At 33.5% G+C, this 23827-nt stretch overlaps 2 protein-coding genes across 3 annotated transcripts; both read right to left on the bottom strand.

Moving 5' to 3' along the window:
* Nucleotides 1-1880: 1880 nt before the first annotated feature.
* LOC130614056 (uncharacterized) lies at nt 1881-20099 on the bottom strand. Of its 2 annotated transcripts, none has more exons than XM_057435453.1 (20): nt 19941-20099; nt 18290-18919; nt 17477-17677; nt 15824-15982; nt 14522-14659; nt 14261-14371; nt 13700-13809; nt 13423-13593; nt 12314-12364; nt 11992-12047; nt 11496-11583; nt 10775-10917; nt 9289-9403; nt 6468-6621; nt 5461-5527; nt 5078-5138; nt 4850-4935; nt 4101-4224; nt 3670-3711; nt 1881-2959 (listed from the first exon to the last, which is right to left on the bottom strand). In XM_057435453.1, exons 1-20 carry the CDS (start codon nt 20023-20025, stop codon nt 2864-2866), a joined length of 2688 nt encoding a protein of 895 aa, XP_057291436.1. In that variant the 5' UTR covers nt 20026-20099; the 3' UTR covers nt 1881-2863. The 2 variants fall into 2 exon arrangements, 1 of the variants encoding a protein (XP_057291436.1); XR_008975804.1 differs by having other exon boundaries at nt 2861-2959; nt 4101-4166; nt 4851-4935.
* Nucleotides 20100-21864: 1765 nt separating this feature from the next.
* On the bottom strand, nt 21865-23624 carry LOC130614057 (uncharacterized). Its single transcript, XM_057435454.1, has 2 exons — nt 23206-23624; nt 21865-22761 (listed from the first exon to the last, which is right to left on the bottom strand). The coding sequence occupies exons 1-2, from the start codon at nt 23485-23487 to the stop codon at nt 21994-21996; spliced, it is 1050 nt and encodes a 349-aa protein (XP_057291437.1). The 5' UTR covers nt 23488-23624; the 3' UTR covers nt 21865-21993.
* Between the last annotated feature and the right edge of the window lie 203 nt (nt 23625-23827).

Here is a 23827-nt window from a genome sequence, read left to right as displayed (position 1 = left end):
TTCAATTTTTGTCTCGCTTTTAGGTGCATCATCTGTGCTAGTCTAGTAAGCTAAATTCATCATATCGTTAGCCCGTGGAAAAATCCACGAGTTCGCCCATCCTTTTTATACTGTATTGCGTGCGTTTTGCGTGACAGACAGACGGACGGACAGACATACGGGTATTATATTATAGATTTCTCTTATTAATAATTATTGATTAATTGTCGTAAACTTATTATAAAAACAATTTTATTATCCATTCGCGAAGTCTACAAAAATAGCAAAATTTAATTATCACGAAATCGCGAAAATAAAACAATAAAATCACTGTCTTTTGTGCTGTCGTACCAGATCTTGCGTTTTCAATTTCCAAGTCTGCACTGTAAACAGTGCGCAAGTTAAGTTAATGCCTCATTACTTGTCATATGGCACAAACAAGGAAATTAGTGTTGCAGGTCCAGTGAAATTTCCCCTCCCGTTAATTTGCCCATTAATTTGACCCCACAAGCTTTAAGCGATTGTCGATAGCTTTTTCATATGGCTATCATTCAGTCCCCTGCGGGTATACTCTATTTAAAGTCGTTGTACCACGTCTTTTCCAGTGTCGAAATAGCTAACTCAGATTTTATCTAAAACTAAAAAACCCTTTTCGCCATATTTTTTAATCAAATATAAACAAATGAACACTTAACCTGTTCTGACTTAAGGCGTTCCACTCTAACACAGTAATCAAAAGCATCTAATTGCTCAGGAACTGTAGAAATTCAAGTAAAAGAATAATACCGTGTGGAAAAAAAGAACTTATAGAAATGGATAAACAGAATAGGTTCTTTGCAATTTGCCTGTTAGTATGGTACTGGTGAAGAGGTTTATGGTTTCGCTTTATAGGTTATAAAACCTTTGCTAACAAAGTGAAAGATAATCTAAAGACATCTGTTATCATTTTAGAATGTTCTGCGTTATGTTAACAACCATCTTCATAAACTATGACCATGACTTTTAAAAATATTTATTGGCTAACGCAAGCTACAAAAATTAGCCTCAGCAAATGATGCAGTTGTTTTGCGATGAGACTCCGAAGGTAATGATATCAAAAACAGCAACAATCAACAAAACGACAGGACTTTTCGCTGCTGAAATCTACAAAAAAAAAACACTGTAGCTAAGCGCACTTTCGTAGCGCCAGAGATTTCAAGGGACGAAAAAACAACAAGTGTGTAAATATTTGATTTGATTGTTTTGTTAATAATCATCACCATATAAAGTAGGAGCACAAAGTAAACTTCGGTGCTTTCAAATGTTAACATCATCGAAAAACACCTGTATATATTTATTATCCTGCACAAATAAGCAAGTTTAATGCTATCCGTGCGCTATTTAATCAAAACAAAGCTGTAATGAATGATATAAAATGTCTTCATTGTGTCGATTTCTTTGTTTGAATCAAGCAACTGCAATTTAGCAATTTTTTAAGAAAAGCGGTACCATAGTAGACATCAGACTATTTTCCTCGTAAAGAAGAGCATGAAATACTTAAAACAATTTAGAACAACTTTGCACAAACAGAAGAGAATAATGAAAATAACAAGCTTGAGAAACAAAAGGTATCAAATTTTAGACAGAAATTGAAACTAGCCGCAAGAGATCAATTGGACATAACAGTAACTAATGGATTTTAACTACCAGCAGTTTCAGGGTAGTTATATGCAAATATTGAAAAATTGGCTATACTATTCCTGTAATTTGAAATGGATGTGCACCTAAAATAAAGGAAATTGAGGTTATTTTAAAGGATCTGAATTCCAATATTTTTTGTTACACCTATTTTGTGGCTCCTCAACTTCGTCTCGTTTTGTAGACCCTGTTATAGAAAATTATAACTAGCCACAAGGCATTGGTATGTGAACGCACTTCCTTAAAGATATTCGTAACAACAAAACAAATACGTTTATCAAAGATATGTGTTTTAAATTTAACGTGCAAACGTTCTTCAACCCGGGGCAAATCGATCAACATTCTCGGTTAACATTCTCGTCAACATTGTGAGCAACATGTTAATACGATTTGCTATACCCTTGTCAACATTCCCGTCAACATTTTGAGCAACTACATTCTTCTGAAACATGGCCATTCATTCTCCTTTTTTAAAATGGCGGAGAAGAAAGCTGCAGCATGTTTATTGCTGTTGTTAGTAATAGATGCCCATCTCTTCTTTTATTTCAGAGAAAGCCTTCTCCTTGACATCTGTTTTTGAGTAGCTTCGATCTGAAATGCCCCAGAGACAGGGTCATTCTTCGTACAGGTTAATCAGCTTCTCCACTAATTCATCGTTCCATTTAAATTCTTGTTTACCAGCAGTGGTAGTTGCAGGATTAGCTGAAGCAGTGACTTCCGCCACTTTCAAAATAAATATATCTCTATGTCTTGATCTTATTTTCATGCAGGTCGTGTATACACTCGAACAAAAAGATTCGAATTCGTGCTAGAACATTCAAATTTGCAATTAAATGATTCGAACATACTGAAAAATGTTGCCAGAGTTGTTGATAGCTATAGCAAATCGTAGCAACATACAAAACTCATCAACAATGTTGATCAACATTTATAAAAAAGTTAATAAATGTTGATCAACATTATTAGAGGTTTTTTTTTCTTCGTCAACATGCTGATACCCATAGCAAATCGAGTCAACATGTTCATCAACAAATGTTGACGGGTAATGTTACTTAAAAAGTTGCCTCGGTTTGCCCTGGCCTGTATACATTTAGCAGTAACATTTTTTGGCACCAGTGGATCCTGATAACTCGTTCTATAATTGTATTAGACATATAGTCGAATTTAAGAGTTTTTCTTCAAGTAATATTATGTTGTATGCAAATTCTTAGGATAAGTGAGATGAGGTGTCTTTTTTCTGGTTGGTTGATGTCGAATTATCTCTTCTAAATCCTGTAAACTTCTTTTTCAGCTTCATTTGCACCTAAAAGAAAAAATTAATAGAGAATTAAACCATAAGGAACTGATCTAATGAGCAACATAGCCATTTACAGTCTTGGACAAAATATTTATTTTTTCTTTACAACACTAACTGTTAAGAGGCGTGGGGACTAAATTTACTACTTGGGATTGTCGGTTTTATTCACACTGTTTTTGCTGTAAGAATGAGTTTTGAATATTTAATTTTCAAAATATGTTTAACTATATAGCCGTATTCTGTCTATTTGTGCGCAAAAAAAGTCGTTTTATGGAAACACGAAATGCGATATACAATTTATTTTGTTTTAGCGTGATTTTTACGAAACTATTATTATGCAAAAGTCATGGGTAGTTAGTTTTATTGTTCCCTTGATGCAGCTTCTTTGTTATGAATTCGTGCACGGTCAAAGTTACGAAAAAAATAACATTGCGTTGTCTATTTTCGCTTCGTTGTCTATGTCTATGTTTAATATTCGCGCCACTTTTAAAAGAAATTAACAAGAGCACATTTTACGATAAGAAGGAAACTATAAATTTTAAGAAGATTCTGTAAGTGGATTTTTTGTTTGTTGACTATTTCATTCCTGCTTTTTGCTTGAAATTACCAAATCAAAACCGTGGACCACAACGACTATTTTAAAAAAGGGAACTGTAATCAAATCAAAATATTATTGCACAATACATAATGATACATCTGGCAGCAAGTTAACATACCTCAGGATCCGCATAGCAATGAAGAAGAAATATTGGAAGTCCCTAAAGATGAACACAGTTTAAAATCATGCGCTATATAAATAATAAACTACAAATTAATAACTTTCATTAATGTAACGAACTTTGATAGGACCGTTGTATATTTTGAAGCTCCTTGCATCATAATTGCGTGCTTATATTACCGCTTCTCTACGATTGGACCAACGTTTTTAACTGTACATTAATTAAACTTTCGAATTTTAAGTTTCAAAAGCAAACCCTATCGTATCATGAAATAATGGTTTTAAAAGAAAGAAATTTTTTTATATGCAAATGTAATAAAAAGATCTTCCATAAATAAAATAAATTGGAACATAAGGACTTAAGCACGTCTAGAGCATTCTTTAACTAGTATAAACAGAACCAGCTGAAACAGAAAAATCATGACTCACCATTAATCCATTTACAAAGATGTAGACGTAGGTCAAATTCTTGGTTGTTTCATCCAGGAACAAACCCATGATGTAACTCACACCAAGCAAGGGACATAATATCACAAATGCTTTCAGGGATGAACTATTAACAAAGAGGAAAGGAGAATATCCAAGTGGTCAACGTTTGTTAAGATATTTCTCTTATTAATAAGAACAGGCCGTTAATAAGATTTTTCTAGGCCTGCAAAAATTTGAACTTGGTTTATAGGTAGAACATTTTCGTGATTTGTTTAAAGAAATTATTATTAATTTTGTTATGCAAAAAAGAAATATTTTATCCAGAGCAGCTAAAAAATCTAATTTGCCTGTGGGACTTTTACCAACTCAAAAAAGTGATTTGTCTGTTAGTGCAATAAAAATATTAGACAAGCTTGATAAAAGGGATCGAATGATACAAAACATTTAGTTTTCAAAAATTTTTATATTTATACTTTTTTTCTGGGAAAACCAAGATATGATTCACTTTTGTATAACGAAAAAAAAATAGCTATTGTAAAACGTTTTGGAACGAGATCCGTACTCATGTTTTTAAATGATTCATTTATGACAATATTAGCATCAAAAAGAAAGAGAATTGAAATACAAGAACAAGTAGAGAATTGATCAGTAAGCTGATTACAACAATCATTATACATTATTGAGCCAGATCCTATTTGTTACAATTCGTTCCTATCCTTTTTCCTGAGAAAAATTACTCAAATACATACCTGCTTCTTTGCGAGAATTTTGAACTCCTTTTTAGCATGTTTCGGATGATAAACACAAATATTACACAAAACATGGTCACATTTACCTAAAAATTCAGCCTTGTGGTTATTATGTAACACACCTGCAATAAGGACATCCAGTGGTACGCTTATGTGTAGCACAGGCTTTGGAAACAACGCCATTTTTAAAGAACATTTAAAAGGTAACATACATCAAGTTATACTTACAAACATCAAAACTGCCATTGGAGCTTTTATGTACCAACTACTGTCGTTCATAGACAAACAGCTAGAAAAAGAAAGTTAAATATATTTTCCTTTGCTATAATTTTGTTTATTCTAACTCTCGTTACTTAAATAAAAGCTTCCTCGTCCTCTTGACCTGAAAACTCAAGTACATATTTTTTTATATCAGCTTAACGCTCGTAAGCATATCTAGACTCAGCCTATTGCTCAACCTTGGTAAGTTCTTGTTGCACATAAAACCCGATATCTATTAGCGGACAAAATCAATATCCCTGTTAATAAACGATGGTGCCCACGGTGTTATTTATTTGTTGACTGATAAAAATTATAAACCGTGTAAATAAAATTATGTACTTATAATTTACCTTTCAGTCTCTTCAAAACTTTTAAATTTCCAGACACCAATAACAAGCGACAGTATCGCAGGGAATCCTGAAAATAATCGATAACTGTAAATGAAAGAATCACAAACTACATTAGATATTTTGTATCCACGCTCGGCAAATGCGTTAAGAAGATGCACAGATTTTTTCATCAATCTACCTGGTATTTTTACTAAAGTTTATTATATCAAGGGAAGTTTATGACGCTTTCAAGCGGTTCAAGAATGAGTTAAAAAATTATACAAAGAAAATAAAATTTAAATTGTTTGAGCTCTTGCCGTTCCGGTAAAATGCGCAATCAAGGCCTAATTTTTGCCACAATTTTAGATAGGCAGCTAAAAAAGCAGAACTCGATAGAGAGATACATTTTTCGTATGATTTTTGTAGGAAGAGTTGCATGGTATCCAAGAGCTGCAATTTACAAAAATTTTTAAATAATTTTTATAATCTCTTTAATAATAGCCGTCGTCTGTCTGTGTGTCCGCGAGAACCACGTCCCGTAACGGAATCACGAAATTTTTATAATGCACACCAATAACAAATGCGATATACTTTGTCCACTTTGTTGACGACTAGTCCATATTATAATACCCGTATGCGTTTGTCTGTCATGGAAAATGGTACCGCAAGTAGCTAGAAGCACGCAATGCGATATAAAAAGGACGGGCGAATCCGTGGATTTTTCCACGCACTACCGACTAGTTTTTAAATAATTCGCAAATGACGTTAAATGAATAAAAATGTATTCAAGTAAATTATGCCAACGGGTTCTTATCTGAATTATATTAACTTTTTTTATTATGTTGATGTGTTGATGTGTTTGGATAATTTCATTCTCGTCCCCAGAACTCTTTGAGATTAAAACCTCGAAAGTAAGTTTATCTTAAAGAGCTTTGGGGTCGAGAATGGGTTACATTGATTTATGAATATTTATACAAACACAAAATTTATTGGGAGCCAAAATCTTTAAATAATTAATTTTTTCATACCATATCCGATAAGAATGTATACTATCCACTTCCTGAATGCTGTTTTAAATACAATGACCACTTGAAGTATAAGATTAATCCCTTCAACAGTCATCCATGAGAACACAGCCAAGACAGAATAATAAGCAGCGTACGCTAGTGTGATACACACCTCCTGGAATTTTTTAAAAAAGATTATTTATTCTACCTACTAGAATCCATCGAAAAGGGGGGACAAATTTAATATGTTTCTCATCTTAAGTAGTGAATTGTTGAATTATGTAGATAAGTAACGATCAGTAACTAGTATAGAAAGTGTTGCGGAGAGGTTGCCAAGGCAAAGGCATTAAGTACAACTCAAAAGATTACCTATTATACTCAATATAGCTAATATCATATACTTATGAATACCTGCTTGTTGTAGATGCAAGATAATTATATTTTTCCTAGCCCTGTCCAGGATTTGAACCTGGATCTCTCATTTGCATGAGTGTCATAGCCATTAGACCAACAGGGCATGAATATATATATATGAAAAACTTTACATGTGCATCTTATATATCCTAACTTCGGTTCAAACAAACAGACAGTTAACAAGCTGTTGTAATCCTACGCACCTAAAACAATTTACTTTGTGGAAAATTTTGTAACATTTAAAAATAAAAATACAGTTTATAACCTGTTTTTACCCTCTTAAAGCAAAAAAAACTGCAATATTTTATGGGAAAAGTTTCTGTGAAAGATCAAAAATTAATTGTGACATCTGATAGGCGTAACACATTTTCCCAAAAAACTTTCTTGCAACTTCGGTTTAAAAAAACACAGCGGAAACAGCCTGTTGTTATCCTGTCCAGCTAAAAATCAAACAGCAGTATATGTTTATTTTGCAAACAAGTTTTCATGACGGTAGGATAAAAAGCTCTTATCCAAAACTGAAAAAAACATATACATATCGTGAAAAAGAAATAATGAATACATTTGCAGATTTTCAATACATGTCAACGATTGAACGAGAACCGCTATTCAGAATTTAAAAAGCCTCAGTAATAACAAATGTTGATGTTGTAAAAATTTCCCGATATATATATATATATTGAAATAATTTTCGCTTCTGCAACTTAAGCCGCACTGATGTATGCTCAGTAGCAGGGTTAAAAAAGTTTATTTCCTGACGTGTGTACAATATATATAGCTAGCTACAACCGTCCACGAAAATATAGCTCTCTATTCCCCCTTAATGTTAAGAACTGCCCATTTGTGGCTAAGCAACGTAAACAATTACACGTGACATACCTGTATATAAACATTTACTATCTGCAAAATATCTAGCTGGCTATGTTTGGCCATTTTGTGGACGATTGTAGCTAGAACAAGCTGTATGATGGGACATTCCTACAGAGTAGAATTATCTCACTCACTGTGTAGTATATAGCTATGTATAATAGCTAGCTAGATAGAGGATAGGTAGAAAATCAGTCTCAAACAATTTTTCTATGCTAGCTATGTTGATGATTTTATGCCAGCAAAAATAGCAATTTATTGCTAGCTACATGGGTAGTTCTATCCCAGCCAAGTAGTTAATTTTCTGCAAGCTTTGTAGCTAGTTTTATGCTAGCTATATTGCATTGTTTGTTTGTTTTTATACTAGCTAACTCTTACAGTAGCTAGGTAGCTAAATGCTATCTAAGTTCTATTATTATTCTATCTAAATCTGCAGTTTTAAGCTAGCTAGCTTTTGGTGTGAGTGAGATTAAGAATGGGTTCATTACATGTAAAAAATAGTGATATACTAGCGAGCTAAACATACCCTTTCTTCGTTTTCTTGAAAATAACCTTCCAGAAGTTTCGATATAGCTTAGATTAACGAAAGTTTGAGTTTGAGGCGCTATGTTATCTCAGAAAAAGTCACGTGATATTAGTCAAAGTGACTTATTAATCACGTGGTTAGAACTAACTTAGTCTCAACTGGAAGTTCCCGCTAAGAGATCTTTAAATAAACAAAAGCACTCCATCGCCGTATATACTCGCTCAATCTGAAATTTACGAAAAAATAACCAGAAAAATTACGGGGCAACCCAGTCGAAAAACGTCCTACGAAAATTTAAATTTTGATGTATACGTGCGGAAATCCTATACACTCTCCTCCGTCCCTTATATTTGGCTTATTTAATGAGGAAATGGGCTCCGCTACGCTCCGTGCGCTGGCGCGCACTCCGCTTCTCTCCGCAAAAATATTAGTTATCTCCACAAAATCACTTTAACAGGCTTTTACCAAAATAGTAACTTTTTGTGACCAATTGCAAATACTTGTTGAGTTTAGAAAACATGAATAAAATGCTGCAGAGAAATTTAAGAAGTTTTTATTGTTATATAATATTTTCAACTGAAAAAAAGTTAAACTGAAATCACGCAACGTTTGTATCCTTTTAACGTTAAGATTATAGTTTCTTCACCAAAAGAAGGACAAGCAAAAATCGGCTAAAAACTTTTAAGGTTTTCAGGTATTTTAAGATATCTAAAGTTAAAAGAGGAAATTTACAAGAACTGAAAAAATTGTTTTAAATAAAAAAATTAGGATAAAAATTTCTTATTATATGAGACAAAAGTAATGATCAGAAAACTTTCTGTAACACTGGAAATGTTAAAGTTATTATTAAATTCAAAAGTACACCAATATTAAGTAAAACTTCCTCAACATGTAACACTGTTAGCTAGCGGTTACTTTTTGCACCACCTCAGTGGGATGTTTTAATACTACTATCGCCTTTTTTGGAGCAATGGCAGTTCTTGAATTATATTTTTTGTAATAGTTTAGTAGATATATAAAAATGTTACAACGTACCTTGTTTTTCTTTGGTTCTGGTTTGAAGAGGTGTGCAATGATTTCAATTGCATATGATAAGCTCAAAATGATCATAAAATTTTTGTGAATAAAGATCTTTGTTGTGTTTTGAATTCTAAAGTAACAAAAAAGAATAAAAGAACAAAAAAATAAAGAATAGAAGAATAAATAGAACATTAGAATAGAGAGCTCTTCCTCTAGTTTGTAATAATGTTGCAAAAAGTAAGTTCAAGTTTTCGTAGGAATCTAATTTGTTATTTTGTGTGTTGGAAAACACATTGTGTAAACTGCAATTATTACGCCCCAGTGTTTATTTAAAAAATAGAGCATATAACGGGTCGTTGATTTGAGAAAATGCATGCTTGTTAAGGCGGAGTGAAATGCAACAAGATCGAGAAAAGAGAGACACCTGCACATGCGCACACATGTGATTTCGTAATGTTTAGGTCTTCCTAGGAAGTTTAAGATGTTTGACTTAAAATATTTAAATTTCGTTGTTTGTCAATGACTGCTTTTAGGGGCGCTGGTACAAGAGTTCTGTTTAGTAAATAGATTGTTTCTCGATGGGCCAACGTATTGACTGAAAAATGATGTGTTTGATCAAACAGCCTACTGACTGAAGATGGGATAGGAAAGAGGTCAAAAATTTTATCGATTATGGTTAATATGACGAAGACCGAATCTTGGAAGTTTAAACCTCAAATTTTCACCCTCGCCTTATTTGATCCTCCAACCCCCTGCAAAAAAAGTACGGCTCTTTTGAACGAAAAACATATTTTCTAAACACCTAAAAGATAAAAATTGGATTACCCGGTATAAAACCAGATTGTGTTTATATCCAGATTGTGTTCATATCTATTATACCTTTAAATACATTTTTAATTTTATGGAAAACGCATTAGCTACCTGCTTAATTAGCTACTTACATAATTAGTTACTTGCTTAATTAACTACTCACATAATTAGCTACTTACTTAATCAACTACTTGCTTAATTAGCTACTTACTTAATTAGCTACTTACTTATTTAGCTACTTACATAATTAGCTACTTACATAATTAGCTACTTACTTAATCAACTACTTACATAATTAGCTACTTACTTAATTAGCTACTTACTTAATTAGCTACTTACATAATTAGCTACTTACTTAATCAACTACTTGCTTAATTAGCTACTTGCTTAATTAGCTACTTACATAATTAGCTACTTACTTAATCAACTACTCACATAATTAGCTACTTACTTAATCAACTACTTGCTTAATTAGCTACTTACTTAATTAGCTACTTACTTATTTAGCTACTTACATAATTAGCTACTTACATAATTAGCTACTTACTTAATCAACTACTTACATAATTAGCTACTTACTTAATTAGCTACTTACTTAATTAGCTACTTACTTAATTAGCTACTTACATAATTAGCTACTTACTTAATCAACTACTTGCTTAATTAGCTACTTGCTTAATTAGCTACTTACTTAAGGACGGCAAATAACATCAAACTTGCGCACAAAAACACCAAAGATGTTGAGATCATGCTAACATATAAAAGACCAACATGTGTCCATTGTTTGACAGGTGTCGTAATGCGTTCTCCACCCATTTCTTCTCTTGCAACCGTCTGTAAGAAGAAGCCAAAGTAAATTTTTAAAACACTGTGATGTGACTTTATAACTAGCTGTAAATCCCGAAAAAACTCTACTAAAAGAGACAAACATTTAAAAATTGCTTGATTTCGATGGCAACATCAATGATTCATATACCAAAAGAAATATCTGTGTAGAGCGTGAAACTATAATCACGGCAATGCATTGGAATCATACTACGTTTAACGCAGGGTTGATACTTAACATGTTTGCTTAACGAAGGTCAATATTAGCCGAAATGTTCACGTAGGTCCAAAATAGTGTCAACGTTGTGAGTTTAACCAGAACAATGGTTGCGCTGTAAGAAATTCTTAAAGAATTCGTCCGGGACAAATGCAACTGTCCGTCTTATGGAAATTTTTGCTTTAGGGAGATTCCACTAATAAATTATGCAAAAAATCTCTATTTTATTTTTGGTGTAGCGAACGCTTCTCATTATGTGAACAACAATGTTGCCACTCCACACAAAATTTAGCTACGCAAATCTATATCTTCAATAATATCTTCTTTTGAATTGGGCCGTTACCACAAGGGAATAAAGGCAATAATTTACCAGTGTTTTATAGTTTTTCAGATAGTACAACATATTCAGTCGTGATGCAGCGACTGTTCCAAGCCAGCCAAAGTTCTGATGATATTTACTATATAAAAATTACATTTTTGATGAAAAAAACAACAACAACAGGTGTTGATACATCAGACAAGGTTCGAAAAAAAATTGTCAGGATTTTAAAAAGCCCGAACGTGTAAACCCTGTTACAAGAAAAACTGGGAAAAAGTTAGAAATTATAAGGGGCTGTTGCCTTGTAAATGTCAATTATACTCTCTGCTGCGATGACAAATCTTATTTATGGTGTGCAATTCAAATGACTTCAAAATAAATATAAAGGCAAAGTGAGGGAAACTTTGTACCCAGTGCTTATTTTCTCATTCCTCTGACTCCAGTATATTATTGCTTTATTTTGCCACAGAAGGATGGCTGTGCCTACAGATCAATTACTTAAATTTATCAACCACCACTAACCATTGACACTACAAAATTGACTCACTAGTAATTGTATGTGTCCATGCATTTCACTGTTTCTTCATACAGATCATCATACACCTAAAAAAACCTTAAACATTAAAAAGAAAATAATAATAAAAAATGCATTAACACATTTTCACACCATGTATTTTCACACCATGTATTTTCACACCATGTATTTTCACACCATGTATTTTCACACCATGTATTTTCACGTATTCTTTCCGCACCGATTTAATGACGTCATAGTGTTCAGTATATCGTAAATTTTCCAATTTAACGCGTTAATTAGAACACGCATTGAGTTAGAAAATTTACGGTATATGATTTAGAAGTATTCCTACCTTAGCAGGATCACACTTTCTCTCTTCTTGTTTTGACATCCTTAGTGCCGTCTAAACACAACGACATACATATATTTTGTGTCGGCGACTATAATACTATTGTCAGGGACGCTTTATCAGATATAACTAAAACCGTAACTGAAATTTATTTATTTTTTCATTTATTTATTTTTTTGCTTGTTATTTGTTTGTACTACGGCATACTTTTTAATTACGTACCAACTTGCTTACATTTTCGAAAACTACCTTGTTTAACAATTTCTCGAAATAGACAAATCGCATAAAATGGACAATACGTGACAGTAGTTATGCCGTGGCAATTTGACTTATCGAGACTCATAAGGCAAACGAACGACCTTGTAAATTCGCTTCTAGCGCTTTACCACATTCCTGCTTTACGGTGCTATATATCCAGGTTCAAAATACCCAAACAAGTTATGTAACCAAGAAAGTCCGCGTGTGAACAATAACAAGTGAACTTTGACCTCATATGTTTGTTTATTCGTGTATTTTAAATACACGAATAAACAAACGTTTTGCAAGAAAATTTTTTCAGGGCGATAGTCCACTTCAATCTTTTAGCACGTTGGTTCGGGCGCACCATTAAAGCGCTCTTAAATATTGCGCAATATTTAAGAGCACTTTTTGCATGCTGATCGTTTTAAAAATTAAAGTCAAGAGCGTTATAAGTACTGCAGTGCATCGTGACGTGATTTCATAATTTTGACCAATGATTTGCTAAATCGCCGCCATTTTTAATTCTTGCGCGCATGATTAAAAATGACTAAGAAGGACTTTTATATGTTAGACGTGCACGCTATAATAAATAAATAGTTCTAAGGGAAGTAAGTTAGTAAGACACGTGAAAAAATTCTCTAGCAATTAAACATTCTTTAGTTGCAGTTGATTCAGTAAAACATAAAACTCCCATTAGAATGACATGTAAAACATATTATTCCGAAAAAATTAATAAGAATAATTTTTGTCCTCATTGTCTCACTGTCTCACATGTTAAATTTTTTATATAATTAGCAAAATCACGGTATCGCAGCTAACACATTTTAATATGTTCCTTCAAAACAATTTTCTTAACGAATATAAATGCTTACACCCAGTATTGAATCCAGGACTTTGTATTTTACGTCTTCCTTATATAAGTCTATTGTTCTGTTCATCAATCTGGTAGCGGCTAATAAGCATTGTCTTTTCCTGACAGATTTTATAAAGATTAGATAGACATCGTCTAGAAGTACTTTTATACTGTAAATATCATGCAATTTCTAAAAAACAAAGAAAAAATGACAGTATTATTTGTCAGATTATTATTTTCAAAAACTCCAGTATTTTCTAGCAAGTTCTTTACATAAATTCTTCCATGTGACTTACCTTTTCGTCGAACGTTGGAACTGTTTCGTTGTCAGAGCAACTGCAGTAGTCAATGTCATCCCAAATGGTACCATTTTCTTTTTTATAAGAACACTGACGAGACATCATGCCTATAAAAATAAAATTATTTCTATTACTTTTTTTTATTTATATTAAAATTTAAAGTATGTGATATAAAAAATTTCCCTGCAAATATGTTCATTTTCCAACTTTATTTTTAAGATTTGGCTTGGCAAGCTAAATGCTCCAAAAAGGAGTATAAGATATTGCAAAACCGAATGCAACCAAAGCAACATGAATTTATGGTGAATTTTGGTTAATTTTGAATCCTAAGTATTTGTGAGAAAATTTGAGTTCCTAACTGCGCTTTTCAGCTGCCTTTTTGCCCATCATGTAAACTTTAAATAGAGGGAGAAAGAGGGTAGAGCGAAAGAAATCTCATCTAAAAGCAACAAATAAAATAAAAAAAAATCGTCACAACATAATGAAAAATTGAAATATGTTTTTGCTTAGTAAGTATAAAAAACAAAACAAAAAAATTGCTGATATTCAATAGTTGACCTGTCCACATTCTTCTATCCAAATTGAGTAATGAGCAGCTCGCAGATACAGTCGCATTTACTTCCACTGATCTCCATGTGTGGCCATATAAGTTATCAAGATTGCAGTAATCTATGGTAGAATAAGTGAAGTAGTTTTTATTAAGACTTCGTCAAGGAAGTAACCTTTAGTCTTGAAGTTGAATAAGAAAAATAGTTTGTGCTTTGAGGGTAGAAAAAGCTAAAAACGTAAAAATTGTTTTTTACGTGAGTTTTAATTTACATGTTATACAATTTTCTTCGTCACTTCCATCCTCACAATCTCTTCTTCCATCGCATCTTTTTTCACTCCAAAATATTTCGCTGTTATTTTTACACGTAAATATCGAACCAGGATGAATTCTCAACAATTCTTCTTTGTCTAAAAAAGAAATTATACTTTATATTTCGTTGTGAGAATTACTAGTTTGGTTGTTTCCCCAAAAATTATTTAACGCGCGCATGTGTGAAAAATCAGAAATTTTAAGTTGTAAATGCTTTTATAAAAAGTTCACTTGGATCAAAATATTAATCCCACAACCTTCGTTTATAATAAAATTGTGCAGAACGAGCGAAGATTGCTAAAAAACGTCGGCTAAAAAAAGTTCGGTTAAAATTTTTAGTCTTCAAAAATATTAGTTACTTTTGTCAAATATTAAGAAATAAACTTTATCGATACATTTTCCTTAAACCAAGCTTTATTCAAAATACAAAAAGATGACGCGGTCATACATGCAATGGGAATAAAATTTACGTCAAAAATGTAAACTAAAAATGTATAGGCTTGACACGTCCTTAAAATACGCTAAAAAAAAACAGAAATTGTGGTTAAAAATCAGCCGGCAATACACCTTTCCCGAATTTCATAAATTATAATAATTATGACGTCATGCAAAATTTTATAATGTTTCTAGGCCTTCAAATAAGAATATTCAGATAAAATAATAAATTATCATGACAACAATGAAAGTTTTAGAGCAATATAATGTTCTGATTGGATTTTATTCAAAATTGAAGAAAATAATTATTTTAAAAACGAGGCTACTCTTAGGAAGCTCGGCTATATGAAGGGTTTGACCGTAACTTTCAGCTCGGAATTGAGGCACTTATAACGAATAAAAATATTTACGAAATTAGGTAATTTGTTCTACTTTTTGCTAAGGAACTTAGGAATAAAATCATTTTAGTATTGACCTCTTTAATTGGGTTTGACATAATTAGGAAATTCGGGAAAGATCTATTGCAAGAAATTTTAGTCGGTAAAAAATATTAGTCAAAATTTGCCGATTGATTTTGCGGATGTATAATGGGATATGCATATTCAAAATATTAAATAATTAAATAGAATTGAAATTATTAAATAGAAAAAAAATATTCGTAGTATAATCTAATTAACAATCTGGAGAGACCTTACCTGTATTTTGCAGCATTATTATTAACCCTAAGAACTTAGTGAAAAATGTGACTATTACCGATAAAAGGTAAGTCGATATGCATTTCAGGGAGTACATAGTCACAATTGGAAAGAGACGCGCATTTTAATTACCTGGACATTTGAAACATTCTTCAACTAAATTATGACACCATTGTCTCTCCAATACTTTTATCACCAAACTATATTTATAGCAGTACATCTGGCAGCCATTTTGTTTCCATGAAACCATTACACCGTTTTCACACATCCTTTTGTTTGGATTCGAGCACCCTATAATGTGATAGTTTTTAAACACTCAAATCACGTCCGAAAAGGTTGTGGGTTCGATTCCCACTTAGATCCATTGTGTAGTTAAGCAGAAATATCCGAGATTTTGGCAGCTCTAGAACAGCCATTGTTGTCGCTCCTGGAAACAATTAACAGCATATATTTTCGAATTAGTACTGCTATGTCAATGTAAAGACGGAAATTTAAAACGGTTAAAAAGTTGGGCCCACCGACTAAGTTTAGCTTGAAGGTACCATACTTTTTAATATACCGTATTTCCTCTAATAAGCGCCGCGGCGCTTATTTAATTTTTGTGATTTTAGGTGCGGCGCTTATTAGAGGGCGGCGCTTAATAGAGGGCGGCGCTTATTTCGAAATTTCAGATTTCAAGTTTCTGAAGTTTTTGCCTATTCTTCAAATTCAATCCGTTGGTTGAATGCTATCCTTAGTAAAAGTTTTTTTGATAGATTTGGGGTTCTATAGAGGGGTAAGTAACGTACGAGAAAGAAATAACGGGTGAATTATCGTGTCTTTTCCTGTTCTCTTTCTATCAAATATAACAAAGATAATTTCAAACATCAATTTCTTCGTCGCTTTCTTGATCAGAGTCAATCAAATGAAACGGCCCGCATGCATCCTCAACATCCGAATCTGTTAGCTATTTAGAACTTAATGTAAATGAATATTGCAATAAGAAGACTATAGAGTTCGAATAAAAGCATTGAAATCTCATTTTCTCTTGATTTTCTAATAAGCGCCGCATTTGAGGGTGCGGCGCTTATTAGAGGGCGGCGCTTATTTCGAAATTCGAATTTTAGGTGCGGCGCTTATTAGAGGGCGGCGCTTAATAGAGGGCGGCGCTTATTGGAGGAAATACGGTAGTTATTTCAATGCTCACGGGCGGCGCCACAATTTCCAAAGTGTTGGGGGGTGCTTAGGCATAGTGGGAAATTTTGAGATTTTAGAGACAATCAACGAGCAAAGCGAGTTGCCGAAACAACTGGGGTCCAGGGGCAAGTTGGAGTCCTAAAACACGTAAACGGTTATACCTTGGACTTTAGAAAAGCTTTGTTTGTTGGCCGAGAATTAAAGATTATTACTTAGCAAAAAAGTGGGGTGCCCTAGGGGCACATTACATTCTCTGTATGCATTTATCTTTTAACAGCTCACTTCACATTATGAGTAAGTTTGTCTAACAAATCGTGATCATTGGCGTAAACCTTATAAAAACGAGGTGGTAGCCTTTGCACTGTTAGTTGAAGGCCGCCAAAGGTGATTTTGAGCGCCGGTTATGAATGTAAAATAGCCAGATTATAGCAACATTACGTCAATGACGGAAAAGCTGCCCACCCAGATATACGCAACCCAAAAATCTCCTGCGGAAATAAAGTTAATGATTTTAACTTCGACATTTTTTTGCAAATATGTAACAAAGATAGTTGGACAAAAAACAAAACAAATGTGCACAAATTTATTGCAGTAACACGTATTGCTTACCTTCGATAACAGCTGGATATTGTGCCGCTTTATTGCAGTTTTCTTCACCTTCGCAGACAGCAGGGATTTCGATTTGTGGATTATTGTACATACATTTTAACACTCCGTAATAACAAGCACATTTGAAGCATATTCCACACCCGTGAACAGATACGAAACGCATTGTTCTATCGCGTATAAAAACATCTTGAAACATGCATCCTAATCGAAAAAACGCAAAAAATTGTGGATTGAATTTTCATCTTAATTGCTGCAATTTTTTGATCTAATTTGCGTCGCTTGTCCAGCGCAATGATAATGAAATAGCTGTGTTGCAGCCTGGATTTCCTAGATAGGGCACAGTGAGGACCAAGTTTCGGATAGCATGCACAATCAAAGACAAGATGAAAGAAAGTTAGTAGGTGTCAAAAATCTAAACTCCAGTGTCGCTATAGTTTTCGGCATACTGTTTTCGCTCATCATTCCAGTTTTTGTTCAAATGAAACAGTATTTTAGGTAAAAATTATCCCTTTATATGAAAAAAAAAAATTATTATTTATTTTTTGTTTTTACGGTAATAATTTATTTCAAAATCAGAACATCGGCGGCGTCATTCTAACAATATATGTAAAAACTCTCACTACGAACAAAAAACAAAGTAGGAAAAATACACGCATACACGCGATTGCACACACTGTGATAAAAATTACTAACTTTCCTGGTAAAAACAAACTCACCCAAATAAAATATAACATTTTTTTTGCATAAAAAAAACCTTATTTAGCAATTCGAAAATTCTTTAGAGTAGAGAAACACCACCGTTTATGACCATACCTTTTTCCAACCACACAGCCACAGCTTCTGTTGTTGTTGTGTTGTACCATTGCATTCCATCATATTTTAAATAATAGGAAAAACTTTTGGCATCAATTTCGCATGTTACAACACTACTGTTACAAAAACATCTCATATACCTCTCCCATATTTCCCGATGACCAGCCATGACTCCATACTCTCCATTGTGGCATCTTTGACAGGAAAAGCTATCCTTGGAAGCCACGTGACTTTTGATAAACTTAAGACACGTTGTACCAACACACAATGCTTCACTATTGAATTTATGCAAAACGCAATTTATTCCTGTTATGCCACCAATGCATTTGCACGTAATGCAATCAGAATCACTTACAAACCAGTTCTCAAAGATTTCTCTCACTTTTGAGTCGTACTGATCCCAACAAAATCCTCTACACAATGAACTACGATGATATGCGTTGATTTCGGTACAATTCGTACAATGCAGTGTTTCGTTTCCAGCCTTCTCGCGTTTGTAACAGTTCATAGAAAAGTTCTGTAGACATTCACATCGTAAGCAAGCGTTTATGTGGGTAAAATATCCGGTTTTGATATATCTAGTTGACGGTCTGCCTCTCTCCCTGACTGTCATAATACACCATCCACTACCTACAAGTAAATAATATTGCAGAAGGTAACGAAACGCACTCTGCATAATATTATTATACTAATGGCTGTAGCTACATATACTAAGTTGTTAAATGATAAACTTGAATTACCTTTTTTAAGGAAATCATATGCATATCTAATTCTGACTATTTTATACAACCTCGTTCCCAGCGCCTGTTGTCTTTTTCTTATATCGGGAAGGCGAGACTAAAATGGTCCTGGAGTAGGCCTCGTCTCACGACCCTCAAATGCACAATTTTTCTGAGTGTAATATTTAATTAGATTTGTCTAAACGAACTAAAGTTCTATATATAACCTAGTAGAGCTAAGCGAGCTCGGCGTTTTACGTCACAGATATGTGCGGCGAGTTTGTTTTCATTCTTCTCAAACGCAACAGACGCCATATACTGCTGCTTGCATACTACTCCTGATTTTTCCAAATGTATAAATATATAGTTATATTATTCAGGATGCTGTTTACTTGTGCAACCGAGAACGAATAATAAATGGAGACTAGTCGTTAGCCCGTGGAAAATCCACAATGCGTCCTTCTCGCTATTGCGCAGCTACAGCTAAGCTACCATTTTGCATGACAGACAGGCAGACAGACAGACGTATACGGACATTATAATATAAACTAGTCGTTAGCCCGTGGAAAAATCCACGGGGTCACCCGTCCTTTGAATTTACCCGTGGCAACAAAGTGGATAAGAATATATCGCATTTGATATTCGTGTTTCCGTAACATCATTTTCTAACTTAGCGGGGGTCCGCGCAGAGACAGACAGACGACGGCTATTATTATAGAGATATATATTATCAATTAATTCCACTACTAATTCTTAAGAGTGGACTTTTTCTCTTTGAGGAGGAGTATAATTATCCGATTTAATGTATTCGTATTTTCTAACATCGTCAGTAAAAGGTTTCTCAATAACCGGCGTGTTTTTTTTTTGATGGGTATTTTAAATAAAAAATCGGAAGTGCTTTAGACTTTTCAATTGAAGCACTAAAAACTTACCAATAGAAACTCCTTTTGCGTGAGAAGTCGCAAAACTTCCAAAGCATATTATCAGTACAGCACAAAACAATGTTGTGTTGTTCATCGTACCATAACACGTCTGTTCTTGAAGATAGAAAGACGCTGAAATAATTGATAAATTTCATTTTTTTATGTTTTCAGGCTAATTAAATTGTATTCATTTTTTTGTTTTTAAGGCAAGGTGCGAAATAAGAAATTCAAATAAAATTTGAACCGAAGTATTTATTTTTTGAACATATGTTGTTAAATTAAATTTAAAACTGGAATAGAAACAAACTTTCTAAACATAATATGTTCAAGAAATGATGTAATTTTATAATTTATTTTTACAACTGGACCATTATATTACGGCCGTCCTACAGTTCAGTGCAGTTAAAAGGAGGGGTTTTATATAAGCGACTGATAATAATACCTATTAAAGTTTCTTTTTTTCCTAAAAAATGGCTTCTTTCAAGCTCTTTTTTGGTTTAATTGAAAAAAGAGCACCTGAATTCAAGTAGGTGGAAAGTATAAGATGTTTCGTTAGCATCTCAGAATACAAGCAAATCCGTAACAAAAATAATTTCGGAACAAGAAACGATACAAAAATCTTGTTTTTAGTACTGTCCTGGGTAATTACTATATGTTTTATATTAATTATATAAAATTACCGTGTAAAAGGTGAGGAAGATAATGTAAAGAAAAATAAAGAATAAGGAGAGAAAAAAGGGTGAGAAAAAATGAAAAAGTAGCACAAATACTTCTGTAAGGACACTTTTTTCAATTGTTAGGATTTAACTGAGAGGCCAAACTTTTCAACAATTTTTTTCTTTCATTTAATGTCGCCACCACCTGGTCAACCTATTGACATAGTTGTTAACTTATTTTTTGAAAATAATTCTAACATTAAGATCACTAAACCAGACCTAACTAAACTTTTTGAATTCGTTACATGATAAACGCATGTAGTCACTTTTGGAAATTTTATGAAAACTTATTCCTCAAATGAAAAAATATTCTGTCACTTGTTTGTGTTTTTATTTAAAACGAAGTTTTAGCTTAGAAAAGACCGTATTCCATTTAAAAATAAAAATTTTAAGTTCTGGAAACAGCAGTCATAAGAGAGCGGATTTTTCTTTCAAAAGAAAGTAAGAGTCGAAAGCAATGTAATTTGTAATAAATGTCAACTTTTTCAGTTAAGACTATTACCACAAGATCGATAAAACTGTAATTTGAAAAATAATCCAATGATACGTGATATCTAAGATACTATCGTGCTGATATCTTAATACCTGTGTCTATATTCTGAAGTTCTAACAAACAATTATCGAAGGGCGTATTTTAGGAAAAGGCGTATTTTTTGAAGCATGGTTTTTATTGAAGGACGAATTTTTTATCGTATAAATGGATTCCAGCGTGACGTTGTTTGTTTACTTTTCAGCGGTTAGCTCCTTTGGCCTTGGCTTTCACGTTGCAGAAAAAAGATGCTAGGATTTGGTGAAGAGAGGTCCTTGCCTGTGGATGTTTTTATTTTGAATAATTGTCGATAATAGTTTATTCTTCTATCGATAATAATAATATCTTAATATCGATAATAAATATATAACGATAATAAATTAATATCGATAATAATAATATCGATAATTTTATCGATAATAGTTTATAACCTCAACGATGTTTTCGTGAGAAAACATCGTTGAGGTTATAAACTATTATCGAGTGTAGATTGATGCTTTCTGATTTATTTGAATTCATTAAAAGTCCCAGGAATGCCCTTGTGTGTGTGTCCCAAGCGCCCCCTCCCCCCACCCCCCCTTTTTTTCCATCGCGCAAATGCCAAAACCGGAAGAGCTTACCGCTGAAAATGTAAACAACGGAATTCATCGCATTGCATCGACTACTAAAGAAAATACGATCCTAAACATTCAAATGCAGAGACAGCTGAAAATTCTTTCATGACACATAATATGTAGAAAAATTGTCAATAAAAATAGCTTATATTTTGCTACTCAAAAAGCGACTGTTACACATAACATGTACGATATGTAATCTGTCAAATCACGTAGGCAGTCAAAACTGGCCTATGGTCCGAAAAAGGCCGACCATTAGGTCTAGCATCCATCAAGACAGCTGAAAGCAAGGCTGTTAACTTTCTTGAACCAATGAAATCAATTAACCTTTCTTCTTTTAGCGTTTTTAAGTTAATCTTAGTCAACGCAGGAAGTGCCTTTCGTGACGTAATCATTGTGTTTTTTATCCATTTTCTTTCTTTGATTGCTTGATGTAGTTCGGTTTGCTGCTCGTGCCCAAAGTCGCCCATAATAATAACAGGATAAGCACGTCTTTGCATTTTATTTTGTCTCATATGTTTCATCACGTGTACAATTTGGTTTTCTGCTACACCAGTTTGGTTTGCATCTAACTGTGTGTTTGCTATAAATATATCCTTCCAACGATATTCCACGTAAAATCGGCGGCGTTTTGGGATGTGACGATTTCGTTGTTTAGCGTTGTTTGTTGATTGTCGTAACAAACGTAACATTTTATCACGAAAACTTTCTTTCACTCGACCAGGTGCTTTTAAACGTTCAGCAAAACGTAGCTTGATCCAGGAACAAGACTGAGTTTGTGTGCTGTTGGGTTTTGTTGGTAACTGAAATATACCCGCATTCATTACTCGAAATCTTCGGTTTCGTTTCACAAAGATTGGATTAGGTGATAAACCTTTGTTGCGTTTCTTTGTAGTGATCATTTGGTATCCACCTAAACACTTCACCAAATATTGTAACCGATTTGTAGTAACTTCTTGGAGACCTAGCACCTAAATTCAAAAGTTGGGTACAATTGTCACAAAAAGAAAGATTGTGTAACATTCATATCTACAAAAATGCGCGGCTAAATGAAAAGTACAAAATAAGCCCTTCTTGGTATTGGAAAGAGTTATACGCGCACGAATTCAAAATGGCGGTGATTTAAGCAAATTTATTTGTCGACATCGTTGTAAGTACGTCATTTAACAACGCAGTGTTTACAGCCCTCTTGGAAATGTTTCTACTTTTGATTGATTGATTGATTGATTTTGACTTTCGAGACGATTACCGCGTTCAAAAGCGCTCCTAAATATTGCGCAATATTGGGCACTTTAATGCATGCGCCTGGAACCAATGTGTTGAAACATTGAAGTGGACTTTCGTTTTCACCAGCATGTGTCTACAACATTCTCACGTAAGGATTTTGAAAGCAAATAAAATATTGTTTTCCTTACCGTTGGTCTAACTTCAGTGATAAATTTGCATACATCAGCTTTTCTGTTCTTCCAACTATCCTCTCCATCATTATCCGTATTGTTCATTATATTCCATGTCATCACTTTTAAAATGTTTTCTTTCATTTCTTTCCCCTTTAACTGGCGATGGATGGCATTTTCCAACTCAGGAGATTTTATCCCAGCAGAGAGGGGACAGCCGCTGTGTAAACATTGGTCATCTTTCCCTCTGCAAAAGGCCAACAACACAACAACTACCATAAATTTGAATACAGACTTCATAGTTCCTCCAAATATTGTTACCTTGATCGTGTACAGCTTACGAAAACGTTAATTATATTTTATTTTATTTTCTAAATGGACCTTCTTCTTAAGCCATTTGTTTGAGATCGACTTATCGAAAACATGTTTAGTTCGTTTAATATTAAGCGGTGAGTCTTGTGTAATGCGATCTGATTGCTCATTCAATCAAATTATAGGCGTGTAAAGAGTAAGCAAGTCATATATATAAGCAAGTCATAATATTTTTGTTTATGTTATCGAGCGCCTGCGTTTAAACGACACTCCCTCTCCGGGGCTTTTTTTGAGTTTTCTTCCTTTTTGTAATGGATGGTACTAAGAT

The sequence above is a fragment of the Hydractinia symbiolongicarpus genome, chromosome 11 (assembly GCF_029227915.1).
Source record: "Hydractinia symbiolongicarpus strain clone_291-10 chromosome 11, HSymV2.1, whole genome shotgun sequence".
NCBI classification, from domain to species: domain Eukaryota; kingdom Metazoa; phylum Cnidaria; class Hydrozoa; order Anthoathecata; family Hydractiniidae; genus Hydractinia; species Hydractinia symbiolongicarpus.
Note: the sequence above shows the minus strand (reverse complement) of the source record. Positions and strands in the feature narration are given on the sequence as shown.